Source organism: Anoplophora glabripennis, unplaced genomic scaffold (genome assembly GCF_000390285.2).
Source record: "Anoplophora glabripennis isolate ALB-LARVAE unplaced genomic scaffold, Agla_2.0 scaffold360, whole genome shotgun sequence".
Taxonomy (NCBI): Eukaryota; Metazoa; Arthropoda; class Insecta; order Coleoptera; family Cerambycidae; genus Anoplophora; species Anoplophora glabripennis.
This window is the reverse complement of record NW_019416516.1, coordinates 273,248-296,664: the sequence shown is the minus strand read 5'-3', so window position 1 is coordinate 296,664 and position 23,417 is coordinate 273,248. Positions and strand designations below refer to the sequence as shown.

The window sequence follows — 23,417 nt, the reverse complement described above, 5'->3', positions numbered from 1 at the left end:
TAAGTGCCATTTTGCAACTTCGACGATTTTGGTTATTGAAAATGCTCATTAATAATTTATTTTACTTACCATTTATATGAGTTAACCGTCATAAAACAGTTTTTTTTTCTGCGGTTCGACCTCGACTTCCACGAACACTGGCATTTATCCACGATATTCGACAATGGGAATAAAACGAGGACAAATAGTATATTTAATTTATTATGACTCTTACATAGAATGAGGAACTGGTGGAAATATATGTACACCAGATGCCTATACAAAACAATCTATCTTTTAACAATAACCCATAATGGAATGCAACAAATACATTTAGTAATTATATTGTATTTATAATATCTTCCCAGTTTCAGCTTCGCGAATCGCGCGCAGTCGTATCGTGAAAAATGAAAAATAAATGAAAACTACTCATCCGAAAATAATGGCTCTTTTGTGCAACGAATCTCCAAGTTATATGCTTGTATATATAGAAAAAGAAACAAGATCGTTAAAAGTAAAAACAATTTTATGTATAATTAAAACTGAACAATATATAAATCGTGGAAAAATGAGGGGACTGTAAAAAAAACATCAATTCGAAGCGTATTTGGTTTGAACGAGCAAGCGCGGTACCGGCCCGTCCGCGCAGAACTGGGCAAACCTCTTCTGAAGGGTTTCTCTTAATTCGAGACGTTGCTCGTACACCTGCCGGTTGTTGCTTTTAAACTCCCTAACTTCCTCCGCGGTTATGAAACAATCTTCGTCGTCGTCCTCGCTGTGGCTCTGAAGATGGGAAATAAAACTCGGATCAATATAGAAGTGCAGAAATGCCACTAAATACACATATTTACTATTATTCCGACGGATAAGTCGATATCTCCAAGTTAACTAGTTTCAAAAATATCATTCCGAGTTCCTAGTAAGAAAAATCCTACTTGTAAGTCAGAAAAATATCATTTCAAATTTGTCAGTGTTGCGAGAAACATCTACTCCGAGAGTATATGCCCCTACCGGCATTGAATTATACCCGCAACACCTAGTGCAACAGCTAGGATCGTTTGCCAGGTTAACTCGCCAGACACAGACCGGTTTTGGACTTATTAGTCCTCATCAGTGTGCCATAGGTGAGGCAACTGACGAACGATCCAGCTGTTTTGCCTCGTATCATCACGACAAGGAAATACATTGTTTGCGGGAGCGCAGATGACTCCATCTGTCGTGCTGGCTCCCAACTGTGCCACAAACCACGGGGTGCTATTAAGAGGATTGAAATTGAAGATAGGGGTGAAAATGCACTTTTGCAGTTTTTTTAATTTAGTACGAAAACGAAGCAAAATTTTGGTATAGTTCATAGGAAAAATTTTACAGAGAATTGAATTTCCCATCGAAAAGGCTAATTTAAAAAATTTAAAAGAAAAATTTTATGCAAAATAAAAGCAAAAAATAAGATTATTTGATTTTTTTTACTTTTTTGACTCCAAGTTGTGAAAATCTTCATTTATTATTAACAAATAAAACTTTTGAAATACTTTTTTATTAAGTAAAGAACCAATTTGCTGTAAAAATAATAAGAATTATAATCATTATTACATAAATGTTAAAAACGACAAAAATCTAAAAAATATTTAGGTTTGACCGGTTATCTACAGATAACTCCGTCAATATTAGTCCAAATACTTTTGAAAACGCATAATTTTGAAGGGAATGTCATCTAGTATTTTTGTACAGCAATATTTTTTGCCTACTTCTACGAAAAAAAAAAAAAAATTAGTCGAAAAAGTAAAAAAAATAAAATCTTATTTTTTGTTTTTTTTAAATTGCTTATTAACGATATTTTGCATAAAATTTTTCTTCTTTTAAATTTTTTATATAAGACATTTCGATGGGAAATTCAATTCTCTACAAAATTTTTCCTATAAACTATACCAAAATTTTGCTTCGTTTTCATGCTATTTTTAAAAAACTGCAAAAGTGCATTTTCACCCCTATCTTCAATTTCAACTCTCTAATTTAATAGCACCCTGTGGTTTTTTCATTTTTAATGACCCTTCGAACAAGTCATGTGATGAAAATGCTTGAATGTCTTATTTCCTTCCTTTTTTGCAAAAAATGAGAATTAAAATGTATAAGGGTTAACGTGACGAAAATCGAAAAATAGGCTAATTGTAAGTTTGAGCGGCCTCAGTCAATTTTCATCCAAAAATTCTTTACAACCTCATATGTTGAAGGAAATTTTATCTACTTTTTTTTCTATGAAGCAATGCCTATACTTATCTTTACTGAAAAAAAAGTAGTCAAAAATGTAAAAAAAATTAAAAAATCGAATTTTTAGCTTTTTTCAAATTGTTGCCTTATTCCCACTTAGGACTCGGAATTGTAATTTTTCCGACTTACAAGTCAAAATTTCTGAATTATTTGTGCTAGAAATATGATTTCAGTTTTCAAATGAGAAAAATTCAACATTAAAATTAAAAACTCTCAATTACAAGTTAAAAAAATGTGATTTTGATGGTACATTGAAGTGATCAGGGTAGGTTAAATTATTAAAATGACATTCTGATTTGTAACTCCAAACTTCTAACAGTTCCAACTCAAGTTTAAAACTCAAAATTTCCGAAATACAAGTGGAAAAAATTTTATTTTGAGAAAAATCCGACTTACAAGTTCAAGGTCCAAGTCGTAATTGTGCCTCGGAACTTCTAACTTGTATGTCAGATTTTTCATATTTGGAGCTCGGAACTATAATTTTTTGACTTATAAGCCGGATTTTTCCACTCGGAAGCTGAAATTTCTGAGTTACAAATGAGAACGTAAAAATTTCAACGTATAAATTTGTAATACAAATCAGAAAAACGTCATTTTGATAGTAGATTAAGTGATCAGAGTAGGTTCCGACTTGTAAATTGGAGTTTCTAACTTGTAAGTTGGATTGTGCTTACTTAATCACCAAAATTTTTTTTAATAGGACGTTCTATATTTTATAGTATAAATAGATAGCTTTTAAAGACGAATTCAGCGATATAAGGTTATACCTACTTTTTTATCACAGTTATCAAAGAAATTTAAAAAATTGTCTTTTATATCGTACTGATGACTATTCCAAACAATCATAGTCTCGTCTGAACTTTAAAAAACGTACCTACTCTTTATTAATCTTTTTCTACTTACTTTAAAGCTTTTTTATCTCAAAAAAACTTATAAAATTCAGTAGAGTACCTTCGGTAAAACGTGAATCGTTTTAGTTCCAATTCACTCGTTAAATTATTTTGAAAAATTGTTGCCAGTTTACGTGAAAAACAGAATTGAAATGAAGTCCTCAATTCATAGAATTCTGAAGTCTTAAAAGTGGCATCCTTACAAAGTTAACGTCTTACGAGAACTATGAGCAGCTGACACAGACAGAAGATTACAGTTTTGCCAGAAAATTGGAAATTTATTGAAAACACAACCCAACTTAAAAAATATCACATCATTTTTACCGACAAAGCAACTTTTTGCTTAAACGGAACCGTGAACAGGCAAAATACCAGGTTTTGGAGCCCAGAAAATCCGCATTGGATGCAAGAAAAACATAGCCCAGTAAATGGAAAAAAAATATGTAAAAAAATTCGTTTCAAATTGAAACTTGGTTTAATTGTTAGTTTAGGCAAAAAGAAATAATATTTCCCAAAAAGTATCGGTTTAAAACAAGATCATTGTTTAAACAATGATTAATGTAAAAATGACCAAAAATGGAGTTTTTTAGCTGTATTAAAAAATGCTCTCCAATAGGAGTTTTTGCTTTTGTTTATACTTACAGGTTTTCAAAGAACGCTAAAGAAATATTTATTTATTTACCAATTTTTGCATTTGTTTATTAGAAATAGCATTTTTTAAATTGCAGAACGCGTGTTAGCTAATATTAGTTATAATAAAGGGCCTTATGAGGGCTCATTTGTTTCGTCTAGACTTATATTTTCAAGATATGCAATTGGAAATTGTAATTTCATAGGCTAACCTCCTCAAAACGGCGTATAAACAAATAGTGTAATTTGTTTATAAGGTTTTTCGTTGATAACTTTGCGAAAAATTAATATTTTTTAATGCCGCTTTGATATTCGTAATCCTGGTAATTTTGCACGAATTTAAAAAAAAAATTGTTCTAGGACCATTTTTAGCCAAGATAGCATTTTTTTTTTAATTTCATAACTTGTTTATTTATAAACATTAAGACTTGAAATTTCGGGAATAAATCAATCAACCCTTAAACTTTATAACAACGGTTACAAGATATCGAAAAAAACGTCCTCGAATACATTTTTACACCTACCTGGAATGTGGCGGGGGAAATAAGACAGAAACGTTCAAAAGTGGAAATCGAGACTTCAAATCTAACTGCCCGAAAATTTTGCGATATCTCCAGTAATTGTGGATTAATTTTAACGTTTTTTTTTTTTTAAATCTTGGATAGCGCATGAAAATAATAACAACTGCACTATTAATATCTTAAAAAAAAATTGTTTTCGCATTTTTTCGGTAAGTAATTATTGACAATGGTACCAATAAACAAATTTCTTAAAAAACAATACTTTTATGTAAAAAAAAACAGGAAATGACATTTTCTTATGTATAAAGTTTATTTTAATGAGAATCGAGTTTTTAGATGTAATTTTTGGGCAGTTAAGATTTCCACTTTTGAACGTTTCTGTCTTATTTCCCCCACCACATTCCAGGTAGGTGTAAAAATGTATTCGAGAACGTTTTTTTCGATATGTTGTAACCGTTGTTATAAAGTTTAAGGGTTGATTGATTTATTCCCGAACTTCCAAGTTTTAATGTTTATAAATAAACAAGTTATGAATTTAAAAAAAAAAAAATGCTATCTTGGCTAAAAATGGTCCTAGAACAATTTTTTTTTAATTCGTGAAAAATTACCAGGATTACGTTTATCAAAGCGGCATTAAAAAATATTAATTCTTTGCAGTTATTAACGAAAAACCTTATAAACTACTTATACCATAAAATAGAGCGTCCTATTAAAAAAAATGTCGGTAATGGTTATAGGTCTGTCAAACAGAGCTCAAAAAAATTGAAAATATTGCTGAAAGCGACGATTTCTATTTACAAATTGACCAGTTTCAGCGACTTTTTTAAATTTCAACTGGAAAAAAAATCGGAATTCTGTCCCATCATTTTGGGACACACTGTATATTTCCGACTTATAAGTTGGATTTTTCACTTACAAATCGAAATTTTTAATTCACAAGTGCAAAAATATGATGGAATTATAAGATAGAAAAATGTATTTTTGACAATATGTCAGATTTTTCTCGGATCTGGAACTCGGATTATATTCTTCTGAACTTCAAAGTCAAAATTTCCAAATTAAGAGTGAAAAAAGTATCGACTTGCAAGACATAAAAATATAATAAACATATTCTCGAATTTCATCAGTTTCGTTATTTTATTTAAGGCAAAATTCTCACCTCGAGCATTTCCTGTAAGCTGAGCTGTTGCCCGTTGCCACCGTACGACAATCTGCAGTGCGATATAAAATCCGTCTCGTGCTGACAGCAGGTATCGGAACACGCCAGCTCGGACCCCTCCGGCGAACTGGACAGGCTGGAGATGAGCGAGCCAGTCTCGCAACACCCGTTATTGTTCTCCGACGAGTAACCGCAGTCGTGGGAATGGTCGCTGGCCGAGCCGCATTCCCTCTTACTAGTAAAATCTGTATAACTATCACATTTGTAGTTGGCGTTCTTCTTGTTCTCCTTCACGTCGTTCTCACATTTACAATCATCTATCCACAACTCGTTCGTACACCGTAACTTATCCTTTTTCCCGCTACTGACTTTTGAACACTCGTCGTAGTCGTCCAGTTCGTTGGTACACTGATGGGTCTTGTTGGGCGACAGCAACTGCGAGCAGTTGTAGCACCCTAACGTGTCAGCCTTATCGGGGGAGCACGCGCAGTCCTTCTCCGCGTCGTCCTTGTCCTCTTCCCCGTCTCCATCACAGTCGTTGCAGAGTTCCTTACCTTCGTGGTCCGTCGCCTTCCCTGTGGACAACGGATCCGTTCGTATGAGATTGCGGATGTCTGTAGTGCAATTTGCGGGGCAAAATAAGTCGTTCACAAAAAAAAGCGTGGAAATAAACACGTATTCATTAAATTTCAATATTTCACTCAAAAAAAAAAATGATTAAGTCCTTTTTTTCCAGAAACAAAGAAAAAATGTAAAAATTGAAGAAACGTGAAATAAAAACACATTTGGGACATAAAAAACGAACCAGATCTAATTTTTTTGCCGCCGATGACACCGTACTCACCCTTTTTGCGCTTCCGTTTGATTTTCTTCTGCTCCTTGCGTATCTGCTTCTGCTGCTCCTCCCTGGCGAACTCGGCGTACAGCAACTCCAGCTGCGACACCCCCCGGATCCGCTCGACGGCCGTCTCGAAGCTGCGGCTCAACGTGTGCACGGCCACGGCGGCAAACACCTGACACGTGCACTCCTCCTCGCGCATTCGCATGTAGATGCGGTGCAGGCGCTCGTACATGCAGATCCCCAGGCAGGTGAGCACCTCCTCTTGAGCAATTTCCAACGTCTTGGCGTGACGTTCCCTACGACTGTAACTGCCCATTAGGATTTCGCCTAAAACGGGCCCCCGGTTTTTTTTTTAACTCACCTTCCCAACAGCTCGGGCTCCGCGCGACTGATCAGCTTCGTTATGTAGTCAGTCTTCGTTTGCAGGTGGATGTGTTTATCCGGCAGGCAGCGCTTGATGCCGGAGTACAACGACGAGACGTAACCCTTTTCCTTGGAGGGTTCGGGCTCCTCCACCAACAAGGTGTAAGCTACAAAATAGTTTATTTATTTCCTACGGGTTTAAAACCGTTCGAGCGAAACAAAAATATTTCTTTCTTCCAGATTTTTTTTTTTGGCATAGCAGAAATGAAAATCGTACCTTTAAGAACCTTGGTCCTGCACTCCCCGCAAAACCTGTGTTTGCGAAGGTACGTTTCGAGGGTAGAATGTAGGCTGGAGGCCTCGATTATGCACACGTCTTTTTTACAGTCTGGCTTCATGCAGTCCCATACGTCCCTCCAAACGGGCGTTAGGGGTCTACTACGTTGCGAGTCCAAGGAATGTAGCAAACACCTAACGCTTTTCTTATTCCGTTTTGGCTGGTTTTCGATAAGTTTCGCTAAACGGACTCTGTGTAGGGAACAAGAAAATTTAGATTCTCTAAACTCACTACTTATTAAAAATAAAGTGGAAAACTCATAAAATGTTTATTTAAAGACATCAATCATATGGACGTTACATTTTACTTACGCGTGATCGTGAAATATAGATCCTAACACTTGATAAGCTTGTTTATCCTCTTTTATGGTTATCCTTCCGTCAGGTTTTACGATCAAAGGGTCCAATGTAGGATGTCCAAATTTGAATAATTGAAAATATAATCTTTCAACACTGAAAAATACAGCACCGAGTAAATTTAATGTCAATAAATGAGGTTATGCATGCAGAACTGACAGCCAAATACATCTTAAACTTTAACACTATTACGAGCTTTCTTTATCCGTATATGTATACACATATTTCACCTTTTAAAGAGCATTTTGTTCTACTATTCATTTCTAGCAACATTCTTTGTTATATTTCAATGTAGATATGACATTTATCAATAATTTGTATTATTTATGGAAACAAGTCTTAATATTTTGGTGTAGGTTTTGAATTTTATCTACATTAAGTATTTTATTCGTTAAACATCACAATTAATTCGCAATAAATGTTCAATCAATTCGGAGCACTAAAACAATTTTGAACAGAAATTTGAATTACACGTTTTTTTTTACTATATGGCATAAGTTGTGGTTAAAGACTCATTATTCATTCACCTTTATCTGTGTTTACGTACATAAAAGTTTCCCAAGTTCAAAACAACCTGTGCTGAAAATATGTAGGTGTTTTAAGAGCATTGACCTAATAATACTTTTGGCACAAAATCACGAAAACAAACAATTAAACCAGGTGTCTACGTCCTACATAAGAAACATAGGTAATGCAGTTCAGTATTTACTTACCTTCTGCGGCATCCAACACATGGTACGTTTTGATTTAAAACATGCATTAGTTCTGATTTTGTGATTTGCAATGCATTTTGTAATTCTTGTGGAGAGAGGACTAACCATTTGCAAGCAAAGTCTTCCAAATCTTTTCCTCGGAGGAGCTGGTTATCGCAAATGATTCCAGAACTTCTTACATCCATTACCAGCTGAAAAAATTGATACATTAACTTTCTAGGTCATATCCATTGTTATTGCAGGATATTAAATAAGCGGAAACTGATTTAGGACTACAGCTAGCATTACGTTTTTTCTTAATAAAATAATTATTGTAATTTTGGTTCACTTTTCATTTACCGTTAAATTTTCATCAACAACCAGAGGCAGTTGCCTCCTACCGAGAGGGTTCGATGGACGATACACATCCACCAATTTCGGTAGTTTTTCTTTATTCATATCACCCAATATTTAATTTGATTTTATTCTTAATGATTTGTCCGAATGACAACGATCCTTTCTTATTTTTATAAAATAAATAACGTAACACTTTAGAACATGACATATACAGCCATTTGCAATTTGACGAAACAGTCTGTTGTCTGTCAATTCTCAAATTTATTTTGTTGATTATTCTTATAAAACAATTTATAAAGGAAAGTGCACGATCAATCACTAATAAAATTTCTTCTACTGTTAGTTGGGTTTTGGAAGATTATTCTAAATTTCTATAATATAATATCATGATCAATAAAAAATATTTTGGAATTTCCGAACGCACGCTAAGAATTAAAAAATAATTGAATGCTTCCCTGTATACGCTATACAATTTTTTTATATACTAGTAAATAAGAATCACTATTTCATGTGTTTACGTAAGTAAAATATATCAAACTTTAAACATTTCAGTGACGTCATATCTCTATACGTTGTCGTTTGTGATACAGGAGGTACTAGTCGAACTTACTCCATTCTTTTAAAACCGATCACTGATCTTTATAATAAATGGATAGTGGCCTTCCAGAAAAATTTTACAACCCTTATAAGGGCAAAATTGATGAGGTTACATTTCCTACACTAGACATATTTTGCACAGCTCAATAGCTAGTTTTGCTTTTTGTATGTAATCATGTTGAGTCGCTATTATTCATATATCAGACCCGAAAGATCGTGCTTGTGTTTTTTAGTACAGTTTGTATTTATAATTAAATGCGCAAAATCAAATACTGCCTGCGCAAACTAAATTGGTTTCATTTATTTAGTAGTAATGCCAGTCTATATTCTATTAGAGGTCAGAGACATTTAAGCTCAAATACAGACAAATTTTAGACTGCACACTGCTGCATAAAACTGACGACTTTAAAATTCATGGCCATCTGGAAAGCTTTAAATTCAAACAATAAAATTGAAAACTATAAATACACCTAGATTAGCCATTAGATCCAATCTGTAGGCTTTTTTTCGCGACTGAATATTGGTGAATACACTAGAACCGTTTTAAGATTGCCATTACGTCACGAGAGTGTATCAGAGACAGTCGTTGCGGACGTGATTACTTATTTGTTTAAACGCGCCAAAAAGAGATACAATGATAGTCTCATAGTCTCAGTCTATCACAGACAATCGTTCCAATATTTTATGTGTATTAGAGTGAAAGAAAATGGGGGACGTTTGTTGCGTATTAGTTTTAGACTGTAGATTGACTACCGCAGTTAAAACTAAGCAGAGCAGACACGGTCCGTCTTTACGGACCGTGCGGAGCAGACACTCTTAGATTAAAAATTTGACAGTTGTTTCGATCGCGTCTCCGTACTAACAGTTATTTATATTTTCTGAGCGTTTAAATATCGATTTTTTTTTTTCGTATCCAGTAATACTAGTAATAAACTGTGGGAAATATCCAAATTTGGAAATAATTGTCAAGATGGCATTTCAATTATATGAAAATAGTGACTAATTTGACTAGGATTTTTCGTCTTAGTTCATACGAATATTGCTTGTGACGCAATGGAAAAGATACAGCGGTTTTAGTTTATTTGACTTGTGGTAATTTTTCCTATCTCTTCTGATCTTAGTTGTCATGTGGTAGTACTGGTAGTTTATATATCTTTAGTCATTCATACTACACATACAACATAATTCACTCGCGAAAAAAAGCCTTATTTTCTTTGGTTTGATACTCAATGGTTTTTATAATTGACAAATGGTGGGCGTTTTAAAAAATTGTAATATGTATTGTATCGTCTTCTAAATTTATGTTACTTTAATAATTTAATATAATATTCGACGCATAACCAAGAATTTCAAAATAAATAGGTAAGGGAAATATTTGAAAAATAAAACGCAATATTGAAAAATATGCAGTAGTGTTGTAATACTGAACCAAAAAATACTATATATAAATTCCAGGTACTCTTTAAAATGATTTAGTATTTTCTTAACACAATTCTGGTATTAGTTTTAAGCTGTTCATGGTGTTTTTTTTTCTCTACCTTTCAATATAAATAATACTCAACAACAAACAATTCCATTCTGTTTACTAAACTATTTTACATTTTCAATAATAAATTTCAGCAGTTAACTAAAACAGTTTCAATATGTAGATATAACAAATGGGATGATACATTAAAAAAAATAATTAGAGCCTAAAAATATATATATAAAAAAATATTGTATAATCCTATGTTAGAAAATTTTAACAATGAGTCGTTATAAATTTATGTTAATTCATGTAGTTACAGATGCTATATCAAAAAGATCACTAGCCCCTTCCGTTTCCAGAAGACCGAAGGAATAGTCTTGATTTAAGGGCAAGGGACTCAATCGCAAAAACGGATCTGAAACTATACATCATTTATTTACATCGGATATTTCACTAGGTAGGGTTACTGCGCTGGTTTTCGATCTCAATAAATTATTTGTTTTGGGGTCAACTCGCTACAAGTCCGATAATCAGCTATTTTAAAATCGCTAAATATAAAAATGATAACTGTTTTTTTGATCTAAACAGATTTTTTAAAAAAGTAATTGAAACTTGACCGATACTAATCGAATAACTAGCGCGGTGACCCTAAATAAGTAAATAATTAGAAGCCAAAGTTACACGCACAATAAAAAAATATATTTAATTCACGAGTCTGTTAAAAAAAGTTAAGTATTCGAATAAAATAAATAACTGGAAAATGGCTCGTACTTACAATCTGATATCACATCGGTCTGGTAACTATCACTAGACACTTTCCTGAATAATATTTCGGCAGCCACAAGTTCAGGATCTTCTTCAGAATTGATTAAAAACCGCCGCTTCCTTTCAGGCTCCTCAGTTTCTCTTTTAATCTAAAAAATCATAAAACGGCATAATTAAGACAAAAAATCTACCGGCGAAACTTACTGTATATGTTCGTTTTCTATTAATTCTACTCTCTTCGGTTTCCGTCGATTCCGTTAATAAATTGGCTACTATCGGGGCCCCAGACGATTTAATCTTTAATTGATAACTATCTTCAGAGTTCTAAAAATACACACCTGTTCAGGCAACAGCTACTATCACTTTAATAAATTAACTTACCTGATATTTTACGTTAGTATTATTTACGGGTGTATTTACAACGATGACTGTGTCATTGTCCTCATAGCAACTTGAAAAGTCTTCGTTAGTCACATATAAATAGTTTTTGGTCTCTAGGTCTTCCGTAGTATTTCGTATACTTTGTTCGATCCATAACCGATGTAAATCTAACTCGTGCTCGTATTCGCTCAACTTCGATAGTTCCCTTTTTAACTGGGCTACTTTTAATGAAAACTCTTGGGTGTTGGCCCCTGGTAAACAGTCTTTATAAGTGTACGGTCTAAAATAAATAAGATTAATAATGTAATAACCGAAATATCCAGAGCAACTTACTTCCATTGAATACTGTTTTTACTTTTCTTCTCTATCAAACCGATGCCTTCCAGTACATTAGTTATATCGTATATTCTGCGTTTTTGTCTAACGGCTAGTAAATCTGCTGCCTACAAAAAACATGAATTTTTTTCAGTTTTTTCGTTACTTCGATCAGACATGATACTTGCCAATTTCAAATCTAGGACACCACCGGTGGATTTTTGCAGTAAATTTACAAACTTAGTAGTTAAAAGTCCCAGCGATTTTTCAAACCTGCTTTGTTGATTCTCGCCCATAGTTTTAGTTAAATAAACTTTCGTAATTCGAAAACATCCTAAAAAGCCAAACTCAAAACTGCGTTTTCAATGTGACAACTAAAATTACTACTTTACCAACGACGCGACACATATACTAGTAAATTTATTTGTACATAGATGGCGACACTAATATGCTATCATTCGCAACAACTTGGTTGCAACCGAAGATGGTAACTACTGTAGGCAAGATCTTTATGACGTAAAAACAATATCGGTTCATTTATTAATACCATCGATTTTGTTCTGAATATAAACCATTAACAATAAATTTACATTATTGCACAAGTTGGAAGTAACTCGTGACCATTATAGTTACGACATTTTGTACGTAACACGTGTACGACACTGTTTAATTATATTTTCAAATCTCAATGAAGACTTTTCCCCCCGTAGTTTCTCTCAGAGCATGAAACAGTTGATACACGTTGGATTATGTTCAATCAAAAAATCTGAAAAAAATCCGATGAACTACAACTGCCTTGACCAATCAAAAACTTCATTTGGTTCCTCTCTAGTTTAATCAGTTTTCGAAATTTTCAATTTTTTCGTTTCAAATTCATTTCAATTTTTGTTGGGTAGGCAACATACAATACAATGCTATAGTATACTTGGTTGCATAAAATTAAATTTGATGTTAGTCGTCAGTTCAATTTTTAGTAGAGTAGGCAACATACAATACATTATTGCATACTTGGCTGCAAAAAATTCACAAAATTTATTGTATTTAACCCACATACTTCTATGTGATTTTACCAGTCGCTTTTTCGTTTGTTGATTGGATACCCAGTCGCGGGCAAATGACATAATTTTCCTGTGACTTAAATTTTATTCTTTTCCTGGGTTTATCGTGAACGAAAAATATACATTGCATTGTATTGAATAAATATTGTTAAAAAAAATACAACTCAACTGATGATATTTAATTGGGAAATTAGAATTTATTCTTTACTACGAATGCATCATAAGTTTTAAATTGATATCAAAACAATGAAGTCAAGAAAAATAATTTTATTAACAAATTCAGTCCAACTTTTTTAGATCTTTCTAAAAAAAATTACCTTCCCTTTACAACGTTCAAAAAATATTTGATCGCCTAACTAAAAAATAAATTAAATTAAAAATAATTCAAGTTACAGTTTCTTCACAGCTTCTAAACCGATCTTCTTCTTCTGCACTTCAATATTAATTACTTTGGCCTCTACCCGATCTCCAGTTTGTAAACTAAACCCGTTTAATTTACTGTTATGGATTAGTCCGTCGCTTCCCACGCCGATATCCACGAAACACCCGAAATGGGTCACGTTCTTAACGCGACCGGTAACAACCGCACCTGCTCGTATGTCGTAAATACTCGTTAGCCCCTTTCTGAACAAAGGCACCTGCGAAACTTCGTACCGTAGGTCGTAATTTAACGGCTTAGCCAAGCTTTCTAATATAAGTTTAGCGGTTTCCTCGGTACACCCCAATTCTTGTTTCAAAGCGGAGGCATCGAGGTTTTTCAACTTTACAGTGGATATAAAGTTAGCTTCTCCGATATCCTCGGGTTTAAGTCCCATTTTCTTGATGATCTTGTGAGCCACGTCGTACGATTCAGGGTGAATGTAGGTGCAATCTAGTTTTGTGGTTTTTGATTTCTTGTAAAAGTTCGTGGCTTCCTTAACATTGGTGGGCCCTACTCTTAAGAAACCCGCGCACTGTTCGAATATTCTCGCGCCTATTCCGGGCACGTCTGTCAACTGTTTGCGGTAAAGGAATGGTCCGTTCTTTTCTCGATGCGCGATTATGTTTGTTGCTCGCTTTTCGGACAGTCCTGCGATCTTCCTAAAAAGTACACATAAGTAAATATTGCAGCCATTATTTTTTGCATCAGTTTTACAAAAAAATATTGCGAAACTGAAGAAAAAAAAAAGAATATTGTTACGAAAACGCCCCAATGTTAGAATAAGTTTTAAAATCCCATAGAACATAATCATTGACGAACGCGCACTAACGGATTGCGAGTTTGCCAAGCTATGTGTCAAGAAAATTATTTATAATAAATGACAGAAACAGTATATACATTTTGCAATTAAAATTCATCCAGCATAAACAATTGTGGCGATGTTCCGTACTTACCTCAACAAACACTGCGAAGCTGTATTCAAATCGACGCCTACAAAGCTCACGCATTCCGACACCACGTCGTTTAAAGTCTCGTCCAACTGCTTCTTTTTGAGATCGTGCTGATACATGCCGACACCGAGGTGTTGGGGTTCTACTTTTACCAGTTCAGCCAAGGGGTCTTGGATTCGTCGGGCTAAAGATACTGCAACGTAATTGCAAAGTTTTAATTGAAACATACAGAAAACTAAATATTTTGTACCTGCACTAATTATATTGGTATCCAACTTCTGAAATTCTTTCTTTGCCTCCGTACTACAAGAATAAATCGAAGCGCCATCTTCACTGACGATCGTGTACGTTACTTCCAGCGGGTAGAATGTTCTTTCTTCGATTAAATGGGTTAACCATTCTTCTGTTTCTCTACAAGCTGTGCCGTTTCCTAGTGCTATTAACGTACAACTACAAAAGTAAACACAAATAAACCCCAAAAATAGTCCAAGCCGATAAAAATGTTATTTTTTGACTTACTCATATTCCATTAACATATTTTTTAATACTGTTTTGGCGTTTTCTATTATATCTTTGTTCTTGTGTGGGTAAATAACGTTGTGTGACAAAAGAGAGCCGGTTGAAGACACTAAAGCCAATTTGCAGCCGTTGGAATATCCAGGGTCGATGGCTAGTATAGGCTTTCCCTTTAAAGGAGCGGCAAGTAGTAAATGTTTCAAATTTGTACTAAAAACGTCGAATGACGCCTTTTCGGCTTTCTGTTTAAGTTCAGCACGGATTTCTCTGATTATTAGTGGCTGAACTAAAATAAATTAATTCGTGACAGATGAAAATATAGACATTGCGAGTTATAAAAATAAAAATGACTAACCTAGTCTGTTGTATGAATCTTTTATAGCCTCGTCTATAATTCTCTTTCTATTAAAATCAAAGTTTCCTTTCTTCAGCCATTTATTACAACAAAACTGGGAAAACTTATGTAAAACATAATCTGGCACGACAATTTTCACCGTTAAAACTTTTTGGTTTTCGCCTCTGTTAATTGCTAAAATCTTTATAAAATTCAAATCGACTGGATGACAAATTGGGCAACTATACATACCTGGTGCGGTTTTATATATTTCACTGGAATTTTATAGTCAAAATAATTCTCGAATTTGGACTCGTCAACTGGTTTACCCGTATGTTTTTTATCTGAAGCTTTAGATTTAGATTCTATTTTACCATGAGATTTTTTGCTTTCAAGCATGAAATTTACATTTGCCCTTCTAAAATAGCGCTAATGTAAGTAATTACATCATTTCACTTACGAAAAGACATCTGTGATAATAAATGTGTATAAATAATTTCAGGGTACTCACAATTCTCTCAAATAAGATAACATTTCAGTGTCAGTAGCAATAACATAAGCAATTATATGTACTACTCCTTTTTCAACCTCTTCTCTCGTATCAAGACCCTTCGTGTCAGGATTAATGTAATTATTTAGGTCAACTTTAATATTATTTAATATATTCATTGCGGGTTCTTCCAAACCTAATTCTTTAGCCCGTTCTGCAAGAGTTCTCTTACCGCCAACTTTGAAAGGAGCATACTACAACAAATCATTAAAATTTCATAATTTTAGATCGAGTTTTAGATTCATTTTGAACTTACAATGATTTCAAGTTCTTCCAGAGACTTGACAGACTTTATTGTTTTCTCTAAGAGTGGATTCAACTGACCCAGTTTATTTATCGTGTTTATGGATGTATTTATTTTTGCCTTTAACAGACAAATGTGGTCAAAACAATCCTTAACTTCTCGTAACAATTCAGGTGACATATTTCCTGTTTTATCCCTTCGATACCTTGCAATGAAGGGAATCGTATTTCCATCTTTGAATAAGTTTATTATATTTCTCGCAATGTAAACCTCTATACATTTTTGTTCCGCTAGAAGTTCGTGGTCAGTCCATAATGTAGTAAGGTCGTTGTCCACAGCTTTGTTTTCTGTAGTTTTACGTTTCTTTGCAATGTTTTCTTTAGGTTCATCTTTAATTTTCCTTTTCTAAAATATTATGAAAAAATTTGATTTAAAAAAAAATAAATAACCTACTTTTACTTTAGTTACTTCAGAACAACCAGGCTCATCAATGCTCATGTGTTCTTTTGGTTCGTTTTTAATTTTCCTTTTCTAAAACAAGAGCAATATTAAAAAAAAGTTAGGTTTTTAAGAAATAACCTACTTTTACTTTTGTAACTTCAGAACAATCAGGCTCGTCGCTGCTCATGTTCTTATGAAAAATAAAATGAAAGAATGAAAATAATAGACGATTATTTTATATCATATCATAACCACAACTTGTAATAGTTGTAATTTGAAATTTGACACTTCTTCTTCTTCTTCGTAGTTCCAATTTAAAATGTTTCTTCTTCTTCTTCTTTATCATGTGCCATTAAATCTTTTAAATTTTTAAAAAGGTCATTCGTCACAGATCACAACATGCAGATAGGAAAAACTAGCTATCATTAATTTTATTTATTTATTTTATAAGTTCTAGTGTCATGTGTCGAATATAAAGAAATGTCAAAAAAGCTTCCTGCTATTTTTTTAAAAGAAATATATGAAAAAGATCAGAAATTCTTAACAGTTTATGAAACCTACACCCCAAATTATAACCGTGAGTATAGTTACACATAAACGCATCTAAGTTATAAACATACTTGAATCTCTTCAGGTACTGCTGTCACATCCAAATTCTATTCAAAATATGAAGGACAAGCCGAAGGGGAATATCCAGACATCGTAGAAAAAATCAAAGCAGTAAAGGACCGAGGACCAAAAGAAAAATTAAAATGGCCCGAAACCTCAAATCAATGGTTTCAACGGAAGTTCATTTGAATCACTAATAATAAATAAGATTCTTTTAGGTACGGTTGGTTTATCGAACCTTTTGTGGAATTAGACAGAAATGATTACAGATTGTACTTTCCACAGAAAAGTAGTGAAATTGTAAAACATGGAATCAAACTGATACAAAGTAGGCTTGGGAAACCAAAATAAAAAGAAAACCTCTTGGAATAAAAATTTTATGCTTGAAAATAAACAGCGTGTTTTAATGAAGTAGTTTTCTTAAACTGCAACGAATATGAAGATTTTAGTTTAAAATTTTTGTTTATTAGTCTCCGTGACTGACTGGTAGATGGCAAAACTGTTAATAATTTCTCTGTACAATTTATGTAGTTTTTAGGTAGGCTCATAGATCTTAGGTTTATAAGGTCTATGGCTAGGATTCTATAATTTCAATGATTCCATGCCTTCCGCTAGAGGTCACCACGGAAAATGGGAATAACCATGGAGTGAATAATCATATTATCACAAATTAGACGATTTTTCGTTTACAAAACGTCTCATAAAACTAATTTTATAATTTATACACTTACAATTAAATTATTATTAATTGAAAATTTGGATAAATAAAAACTGTCTTATTTTTTGGGTCCGACGCGTAGTGTGAATATATCGTGCACATACGTGCATGCAGTGACGTCACTTGAGAGAAAGACTTACAAAATCAAGGCACATAATGGAATTAAAATGTAACTTTCTGTAATTTTTCTGATAATTCAGGAGTGTTAAAAACATATATGTAAATGTGGAAATTCAGCCGGCTGACGGGCCACAATGTGTATGATTGATTGGATAATGTCATGTGCGACACATGAAATCTACAGGAGTCGTCGCAAATAAAGCAACACATGTACAAAAGATCGCTTTAATTAAATAATATAACATACAATATAAAAGGCACTAATACAAATAAAAATTAAAACATTAACAGGATCGAATTAATCACTTACCGATAAATAATTTATTATCTAGAACTAGGGTTTATTGGCATCGTTCCTGCCCTTACGTTTTGACTTTTTTTTACTTCTGCAACAATTTACAACAAACGCAAGGCATGTCACTATGAAAAAGATAAAGTAGAACGCGACCATGGCCAAAGGGGTACTGCCGTAGTCGAATACGTACCCCTCCGACGTGGAATAACCGTAGTTGATCAGTACGTTGGTTCCGTTCGGGTGTGGACAAGGTACGATGATATCTTGGTGCTGAATCTAAAAAATACAACCAATTTTTTATACTGATACTTAAATATGTCCGTATTTAACAGGACATAAATGGAAAAATTGTACTGTAACAATGTCGAGTACTAATTGTACGAAATGAGTGTAGCACTGTGTTTAGTTTGTGAATCTNCTCGTGTAGGCCTGGACAGCCTTCGTAGGTGGGCCCCATCCGTCGTCTACCCCGACCGCAAATGCGGCCGGTGTAGACGCTTTGTGGGACCTCCTTTTGTCCTGGCTGGGCCCCGCCGGCTAGGGCCCTTTCTTCTGGCGCTCTTCTTGCTTCGCCGGCTCGTCTGTGTAAACCCCGGGGGTTGTGTCATGTTTATGTGTGGTATGGTTGGGTAGGGCAGTGCGGCTATGCAGCCTGGGATGCGCTTTGCTAAAGTGGCCCTTACGCTAGCGCGGGAGGGGTGGGGTAAGGAGGGTATGGGGGAACGAATATGAAGATTTTACTTTGAAATTTTTGTCTCCGTGACTGACTGGTAGATGGCAAAACTGTTAATAATTTCTCTGTACAATTTCTGTAGTTTTTAGGTAGGCTCATAGATCTTAAGCTTATAAGGTCTATGGCTAGAATTCTATAAATTCAATGATTCCATGCCTTCCGCTAGAGGTCACCACGTAAAATGGGAAGAAACCATGGAGTGAATAATCAGTATTATCACAAATTAGACGATAAAATCTTATTTGAATATTTGGATAAATAAAAACTGTCTTATTTTATGGGTCCGACGCGTAGTGTAAATATATCGTGCACCTACGTGCATGTAGTGACGTCACTTTAGAGAAACTTACAAAATCATGGCACATAATGGAATGAAAAAGTAACTTTCTGTAATTTTTCTGATAATTCAGGACTGTTAAAAACATATATGTAAATGTGGAAATTGANGCATGCAGTGACGTCACTTGAGAGAAAGACTTACAAAATCAAGGCACATAATGGAATTAAAATGTAACTTTCTGTAATTTTTCTGATAATTCAGGAGTGTTAAAAACATATATGTAAATGTGGAAATTCAGCCGGCTGACGGGCCACAATGTGTATGATTGATTGGATAATGTCATGTGCGACACATGAAATCTACAGGAGTCGTCGCAAATAAAGCAACACATGTACAAAAGATCGCTTTAATTAAATAATATAACATACAATATAAAAGGCACTAATACAAATAAAAATTAAAACATTAACAGGATCGAATTAATCACTTACCGATAAATAATTTATTATCTAGAACTAGGGTTTATTGGCATCGTTCCTGCCCTTACGTTTTGACTTTTTTTTACTTCTGCAACAATTTACAACAAACGCAAGGCATGTCACTATGAAAAAGATAAAGTAGAACGCGACCATGGCCAAAGGGGTACTGCCGTAGTCGAATACGTACCCCTCCGACGTGGAATAACCGTAGTTGATCAGTACGTTGGTTCCGTTCGGGTGTGGACAAGGCACGATGATATCTTGGTGCTGAATCTAAAAAATACAACCAATTTTATACACTGATAATTAAATATGTCCGTATTTAACAGGACATAAATGGAAAAATTGTACTGTAACAACGTCGAGTACTAATTGTAGGAAATGAGGGTTACATTAACATAGATTTGAAATATTTTTCAAAATCATTTAATGTTTTTCATAAAAAGTATTTGTTACTATGTCTATGAAGCACTGTGTTTAGTTTGTGAATCTCAGTGTCAATGACCTTTGATATTGATCAAATTTAGGTGAACCCTATAACAATTCCCCTGACGTGATAGGACAAAAAACAATATTGGCCAATTTATTGCCCAAGTGTAAAAATTAAGAGTAGAGAAGTGTGTCTTCATGGTTGATATTTTACCAAAAATTATTATTTAAATGCAAAACTCGCTTGTCACAAAACCATTTACAACTTTCAACAAATCCCTTTTTGTGTTTTAAATTGTATTTAAATTAAATACCTGTTTATTGCGACATAACGTCGTCGCCGAACTTCTCTGCACCGCTTCCGGCGATAGTTCTCGGTTTAGTAGAAAAGGTATCAACCAGGAAGTCGGACTGACATACTGTAACCATTTGTAATAGTAAGGCAGGTCCTTCAAGTGAAGAACGTACCCGGCTGCTAGGAAAAATGCCCATATGATCGTCGAGGACACTGCAGCTGCCAAATTAGTTAAGGGCAGAAGGTATACGCATGCTATGATAAATATTTGTATACAACTTAAATAGATTAACATTACACCTAAAAATAAAAAAGAGCGTGAAAGGGTGGTCATTGGATTAAAGCGTGAGTTTTACGAACCTATATAAATGTAGAATCCGTCGTAATTGTACAAACTTTGCATGTAAAGTCCGGACATTGAGTAACTTGGCACGATGTAGATTAACCATACGAAAAGCGAGGGAAGGAGATTTATCAAAGACTGAAAATTGAGATTTAATTAAGTTAATAGAAACGATAAGACGTATTCGACGTTTCAAAAAATATCAGAAATATCGTTTCGAGGCCAAGCAAATAAAATTTTTATTCGAAAAAAGTCCTATCCGCGAGATAATTGTAAAATTGTCTAAAGGAATATAACTAACTTTTCTTTTTATACAAATAAGTGAGGAAAAAATTTTTTTTACTTTGCAGGGAAAACCATCAATTTTAGCGAAAAGTGACTTTCAGACTGCTTGTAGGGAGTAAAATTATCTACAAAATTAGACTTGTTAAATTAAAATCGGTTTAATAAACAAAAAAGTTATTGCAAAAAAACAAGAAAAGTGCCTATTTTTTAATTTGTTTATAAAAAAGTCCTATCCGCGAGATAATTGTAAAATTGTCTAAAGGAATATAATACAAGACGTCTCTCGTCTCGTGAGTCAAAAAATTTTATTAGCTAACTTTTCTTTTTAAACAAGTAGTGAGGAAAACATTTTTTTTTACTTTGCAGGGAAAACCATCAATTTTAGCGAAAAGTGACTCACAGACAGCTTGTAGGGAGTAAAATTATCTACAAAATGAGACTTGTTAAATTAAAATCGGTTAATAAACAAAAAAATTATTGCAAAAAAACAAGTGCCCATTTTTTAATTTGTTTATAACTATCGCATTTATTGTCAAAATTTTATAAAACCTATGACAAATTGAGGGTTTTATCATACTTTTAAAGTGTGCCAAAAGTGGGCGCTGTATGTGCAATAGTTTTCGCACAATTCAATTTGTTTATAACGAAGGCTCCAAAAGTTATGAACTTTAAGCCTCTGTACAGGCGTTAATTTTCAGCCAAACTTGATTCTGAAAGCGTCATTGTAATCTTAAAGACGTAATTAAGTGACCTATTAAAAAATATCACCGGTTTTTTGACATTAACATTCTCAAATTGTGCATTAAAAAACCGTGTGTATTTCGTTTATAAACAATTTGAATAAAATTGTTGCTGTTTATGCTACCTTACGCGACTCGCTTGGACGAGCTTCCCCCACCACCACACCGGACAGTTTACTTATCAAGTACCTTCTCTTTAAAGGGCTCGNGAAAACCATCAATTTTAGCGAAAAGTGACTCACAGACAGCTTGTAGGGAATAAAATTATCTACAAAATTAGACTTGTTAAATTAAAATCGGTTTAATAAACAAAAAAGTTATTCCAAAAAAACAAGAAAAGTGCCTATTTTTTAATTTGTTTATAAAAAAGTCCTATCTGCGAGATAATTGTAAAATTGTCTAAAGGAATATAATACAAGACTTCTCTCATCTCGTGAGTCAAAAATTTTTATTAGCTAACTTTTCTTTTTAAACAAGTAGTGAGGAAAACATTTTTTTTACTTTGCAGGGAAAACCATCAATTTTAGCGAAAAGTGACTCACAGACAGCTTGTAGGGAATAAAATTATCTACAAAATGAGACTTGTTAAATTAAAATCGGTTAATAAACAAAAGAGGTATTGCAAAAAAAACAAGAAAAGTGCCCATTTCTTAATTTGTTTATAACTATCGCATTTATTGTTCAAATTTTATAAAACCTGTGACAAGTTGAGGATTTTGTCATACTTTAAAAGTGTGCCAAAAGTGGACGCTGTAAGTGCAATAGTTTTCGCACAATTCAATTTGTTTATAACGAAGGCTCCAAAAGTTATGAACCTTAAGCCTCTGTACAGGCGTTAATTTTCAACCAAACATGGTTCTGAAAGCGTCATTGTAATCATAAAGACGTAATTAAGCGACCTATTAAAAAATATCACCGTTTTTTTGACATTAACATTCTCAAATTGTGCATTAAAAAATCGTGCGTTTTTCGTTTATAAACAATTTGAATAAAATTGTTACTGTTTATGCTACCTTACGCGACTCGCTTGGACGAGCTTCCCCCACCACCACACCGGACAGTTTACTTATCAAGTACCTTCTCTTTAAAGGGCTCGTGAGTCGTTAATTTTCCAATTTACGGGAAATCGTAGTACACGTCCTGAACTTTTTTTTGCGAAAAATTCAAGTCTTAATGTTTATAAACAATTGCGCTACGATTTTTAAAAGAAAAATTCTTATCTTGGCTCCTGTTGGTCGTAGAGGTTTTTTTTTTAAATTTGTATTTTTTTGCCAGCTATCCATTGCATCTATTTTCGGTGAGGTAGCATAAATAGCAACAATTTTATTCAAATTGTTTATAACTGAAACACGCACGGTTTTTTAATGCACAATTTGAGAATGTTAATGTTAAAAAATGATGATATTTTTTAATAGGTAGCTTAATTACGTCTTTAAGATTACAATGACGCTTTCAGAATCATGTTTGGTTGAAAATTAAAGTCTGTACTGGGGCTTAAAGTTCATAACTTTTGGAGCCTCCGCTATAAACAAATAGAATTGTGCGAAAACTATTGCACCTACAGCGCCCACTTTTGGCACACTTTTGAAGTATGACAAAATCCTTAACTTGTCATAGGTTTTATAAAATTTTAACAATAAATGCGATAGTTATAAACAAAT

The 23,417-nt window shown here is 33.7% G+C and overlaps 5 protein-coding genes across 8 annotated transcripts in view; 1 reads left to right on the top strand and 4 right to left on the bottom strand.

Moving 5' to 3' along the window:
• Nucleotides 1-197: 197 nt before the first annotated feature.
• Nucleotides 198-8,603, bottom strand: LOC108908474 (gametogenetin-binding protein 2-like). 3 transcript variants are annotated; one of them, XM_018712518.2, is made up of 8 exons: nucleotides 8,394-8,603; nucleotides 8,055-8,245; nucleotides 7,297-7,437; nucleotides 6,926-7,176; nucleotides 6,647-6,815; nucleotides 6,289-6,593; nucleotides 5,445-6,058; nucleotides 198-762 (listed from the first exon to the last, which is right to left on the bottom strand). In XM_018712518.2, the coding sequence occupies exons 1-8, from the start codon at nucleotides 8,490-8,492 to the stop codon at nucleotides 571-573; spliced, it is 1,962 nt and encodes a 653-aa protein (XP_018568034.1). In that variant the 5' UTR covers nucleotides 8,493-8,603; the 3' UTR covers nucleotides 198-570. The 3 variants fall into 3 exon arrangements, with proteins under 3 accessions (XP_018568034.1, XP_018568036.1, XP_018568035.1); XM_018712520.2 differs by having other exon boundaries at nucleotides 5,445-6,019; XM_018712519.2 differs by having other exon boundaries at nucleotides 6,289-6,587.
• Nucleotides 8,604-10,553: 1,950 nt separating this feature from the next.
• Nucleotides 10,554-12,276, bottom strand: LOC108908481 (transcription factor E2F5). Its single transcript, XM_018712528.1, has 6 exons — nucleotides 12,105-12,276; nucleotides 11,935-12,044; nucleotides 11,602-11,881; nucleotides 11,425-11,544; nucleotides 11,231-11,369; nucleotides 10,554-10,876 (listed from the first exon to the last, which is right to left on the bottom strand). Exons 1-6 carry the CDS (start codon nucleotides 12,210-12,212, stop codon nucleotides 10,761-10,763), a joined length of 873 nt encoding a protein of 290 aa, XP_018568044.1. The 5' UTR covers nucleotides 12,213-12,276; the 3' UTR covers nucleotides 10,554-10,760.
• A 1,021-nt stretch (nucleotides 12,277-13,297) lies between these two features.
• Nucleotides 13,298-16,617, bottom strand: LOC108908473 (S1 RNA-binding domain-containing protein 1). Its single transcript, XM_018712517.1, has 10 exons — nucleotides 16,573-16,617; nucleotides 16,443-16,520; nucleotides 16,002-16,394; nucleotides 15,707-15,939; nucleotides 15,448-15,613; nucleotides 15,217-15,397; nucleotides 14,865-15,147; nucleotides 14,596-14,795; nucleotides 14,349-14,538; nucleotides 13,298-14,054 (listed from the first exon to the last, which is right to left on the bottom strand). Exons 1-10 carry the CDS (start codon nucleotides 16,615-16,617, stop codon nucleotides 13,364-13,366), a joined length of 2,460 nt encoding a protein of 819 aa, XP_018568033.1. The 3' UTR covers nucleotides 13,298-13,363.
• Nucleotides 16,618-16,940: 323 nt separating this feature from the next.
• Nucleotides 16,941-17,390, top strand: LOC108908472 (the record flags this gene model as incomplete). Its single annotated transcript, XM_018712516.1, has 3 exons — nucleotides 16,941-17,007; nucleotides 17,065-17,206; nucleotides 17,258-17,390. Coding segments are annotated over 3 exons (342 nt in total), but the record flags the coding sequence as incomplete, so codon positions are not given.
• A 704-nt stretch (nucleotides 17,391-18,094) lies between these two features.
• The window catches only part of LOC108908491 (ABC transporter G family member 1), a 78,411-nt gene continuing 73,088 nt past the window's right edge, over nucleotides 18,095-23,417 (bottom strand). The window contains exons 9-11 of one of the 2 annotated variants that reach the window (XM_023454823.1): nucleotides 20,749-20,869; nucleotides 20,408-20,688; nucleotides 18,095-18,448 (exon numbers count right to left, since the gene is read on the bottom strand). In XM_023454823.1, the coding sequence (XP_023310591.1) occupies nucleotides 18,212-18,448; nucleotides 20,408-20,688; nucleotides 20,749-20,869 (639 nt within the window). In that variant the 3' untranslated portion in view covers nucleotides 18,095-18,211. Of the gene's footprint in view, nucleotides 18,449-19,583; nucleotides 19,938-20,407; nucleotides 20,689-20,748; nucleotides 20,870-23,417 lie in introns of those variants that run through there. The other variant, XM_023454824.1, reaches the window with a different exon arrangement.

Bases quoted from the DNA above. Each gene is read 5' to 3' on its own strand.
- LOC108908481 (XM_018712528.1), bottom strand. From the start codon at position 12,212: ATGGGCGAGAATCAACAAAGCAGGTTTGAAAAATCGCTGGGACTTTTA. The intron at 11,545-11,601 runs GTAAGTTAATTT...GTGTATTTTTAG, and splicing joins ATACTAACGTAAAATATCAG to AACTCTGAAGATAGTTATCA. The intron at 10,877-11,230 runs GTAAGTACGAGC...AATGATGTATAG, and splicing joins GACCGATGTGATATCAGATT to TTTCAGATCCGTTTTTGCGA.
- LOC108908474 (XM_018712518.2), bottom strand. From the start codon at position 8,492: ATGAATAAAGAAAAACTACCGAAATTGGTGGATGTGTATCGTCCATCG. The intron at 7,177-7,296 runs GTAAGTAAAATG...TTCCCTACACAG, and splicing joins TCTATATTTCACGATCACGC to AGTCCGTTTAGCGAAACTTA. The intron at 6,816-6,925 runs GTACGATTTTCA...ACTATTTTGTAG, and splicing joins CAGGACCAAGGTTCTTAAAG to CTTACACCTTGTTGGTGGAG.
- LOC108908473 (XM_018712517.1), bottom strand. From the start codon at position 16,617: ATGAGCAGCGACGAGCCTGATTGTTCTGAAGTTACAAAAGTAAAA. The intron at 15,148-15,216 runs GTTAGTCATTTT...AATTTATTTTAG, and splicing joins AGATTCATACAACAGACTAG to TTCAGCCACTAATAATCAGA. The intron at 14,055-14,348 runs GTAAGTACGGAA...TGTACTTTTTAG, and splicing joins GCTTCGCAGTGTTTGTTGAG to GAAGATCGCAGGACTGTCCG.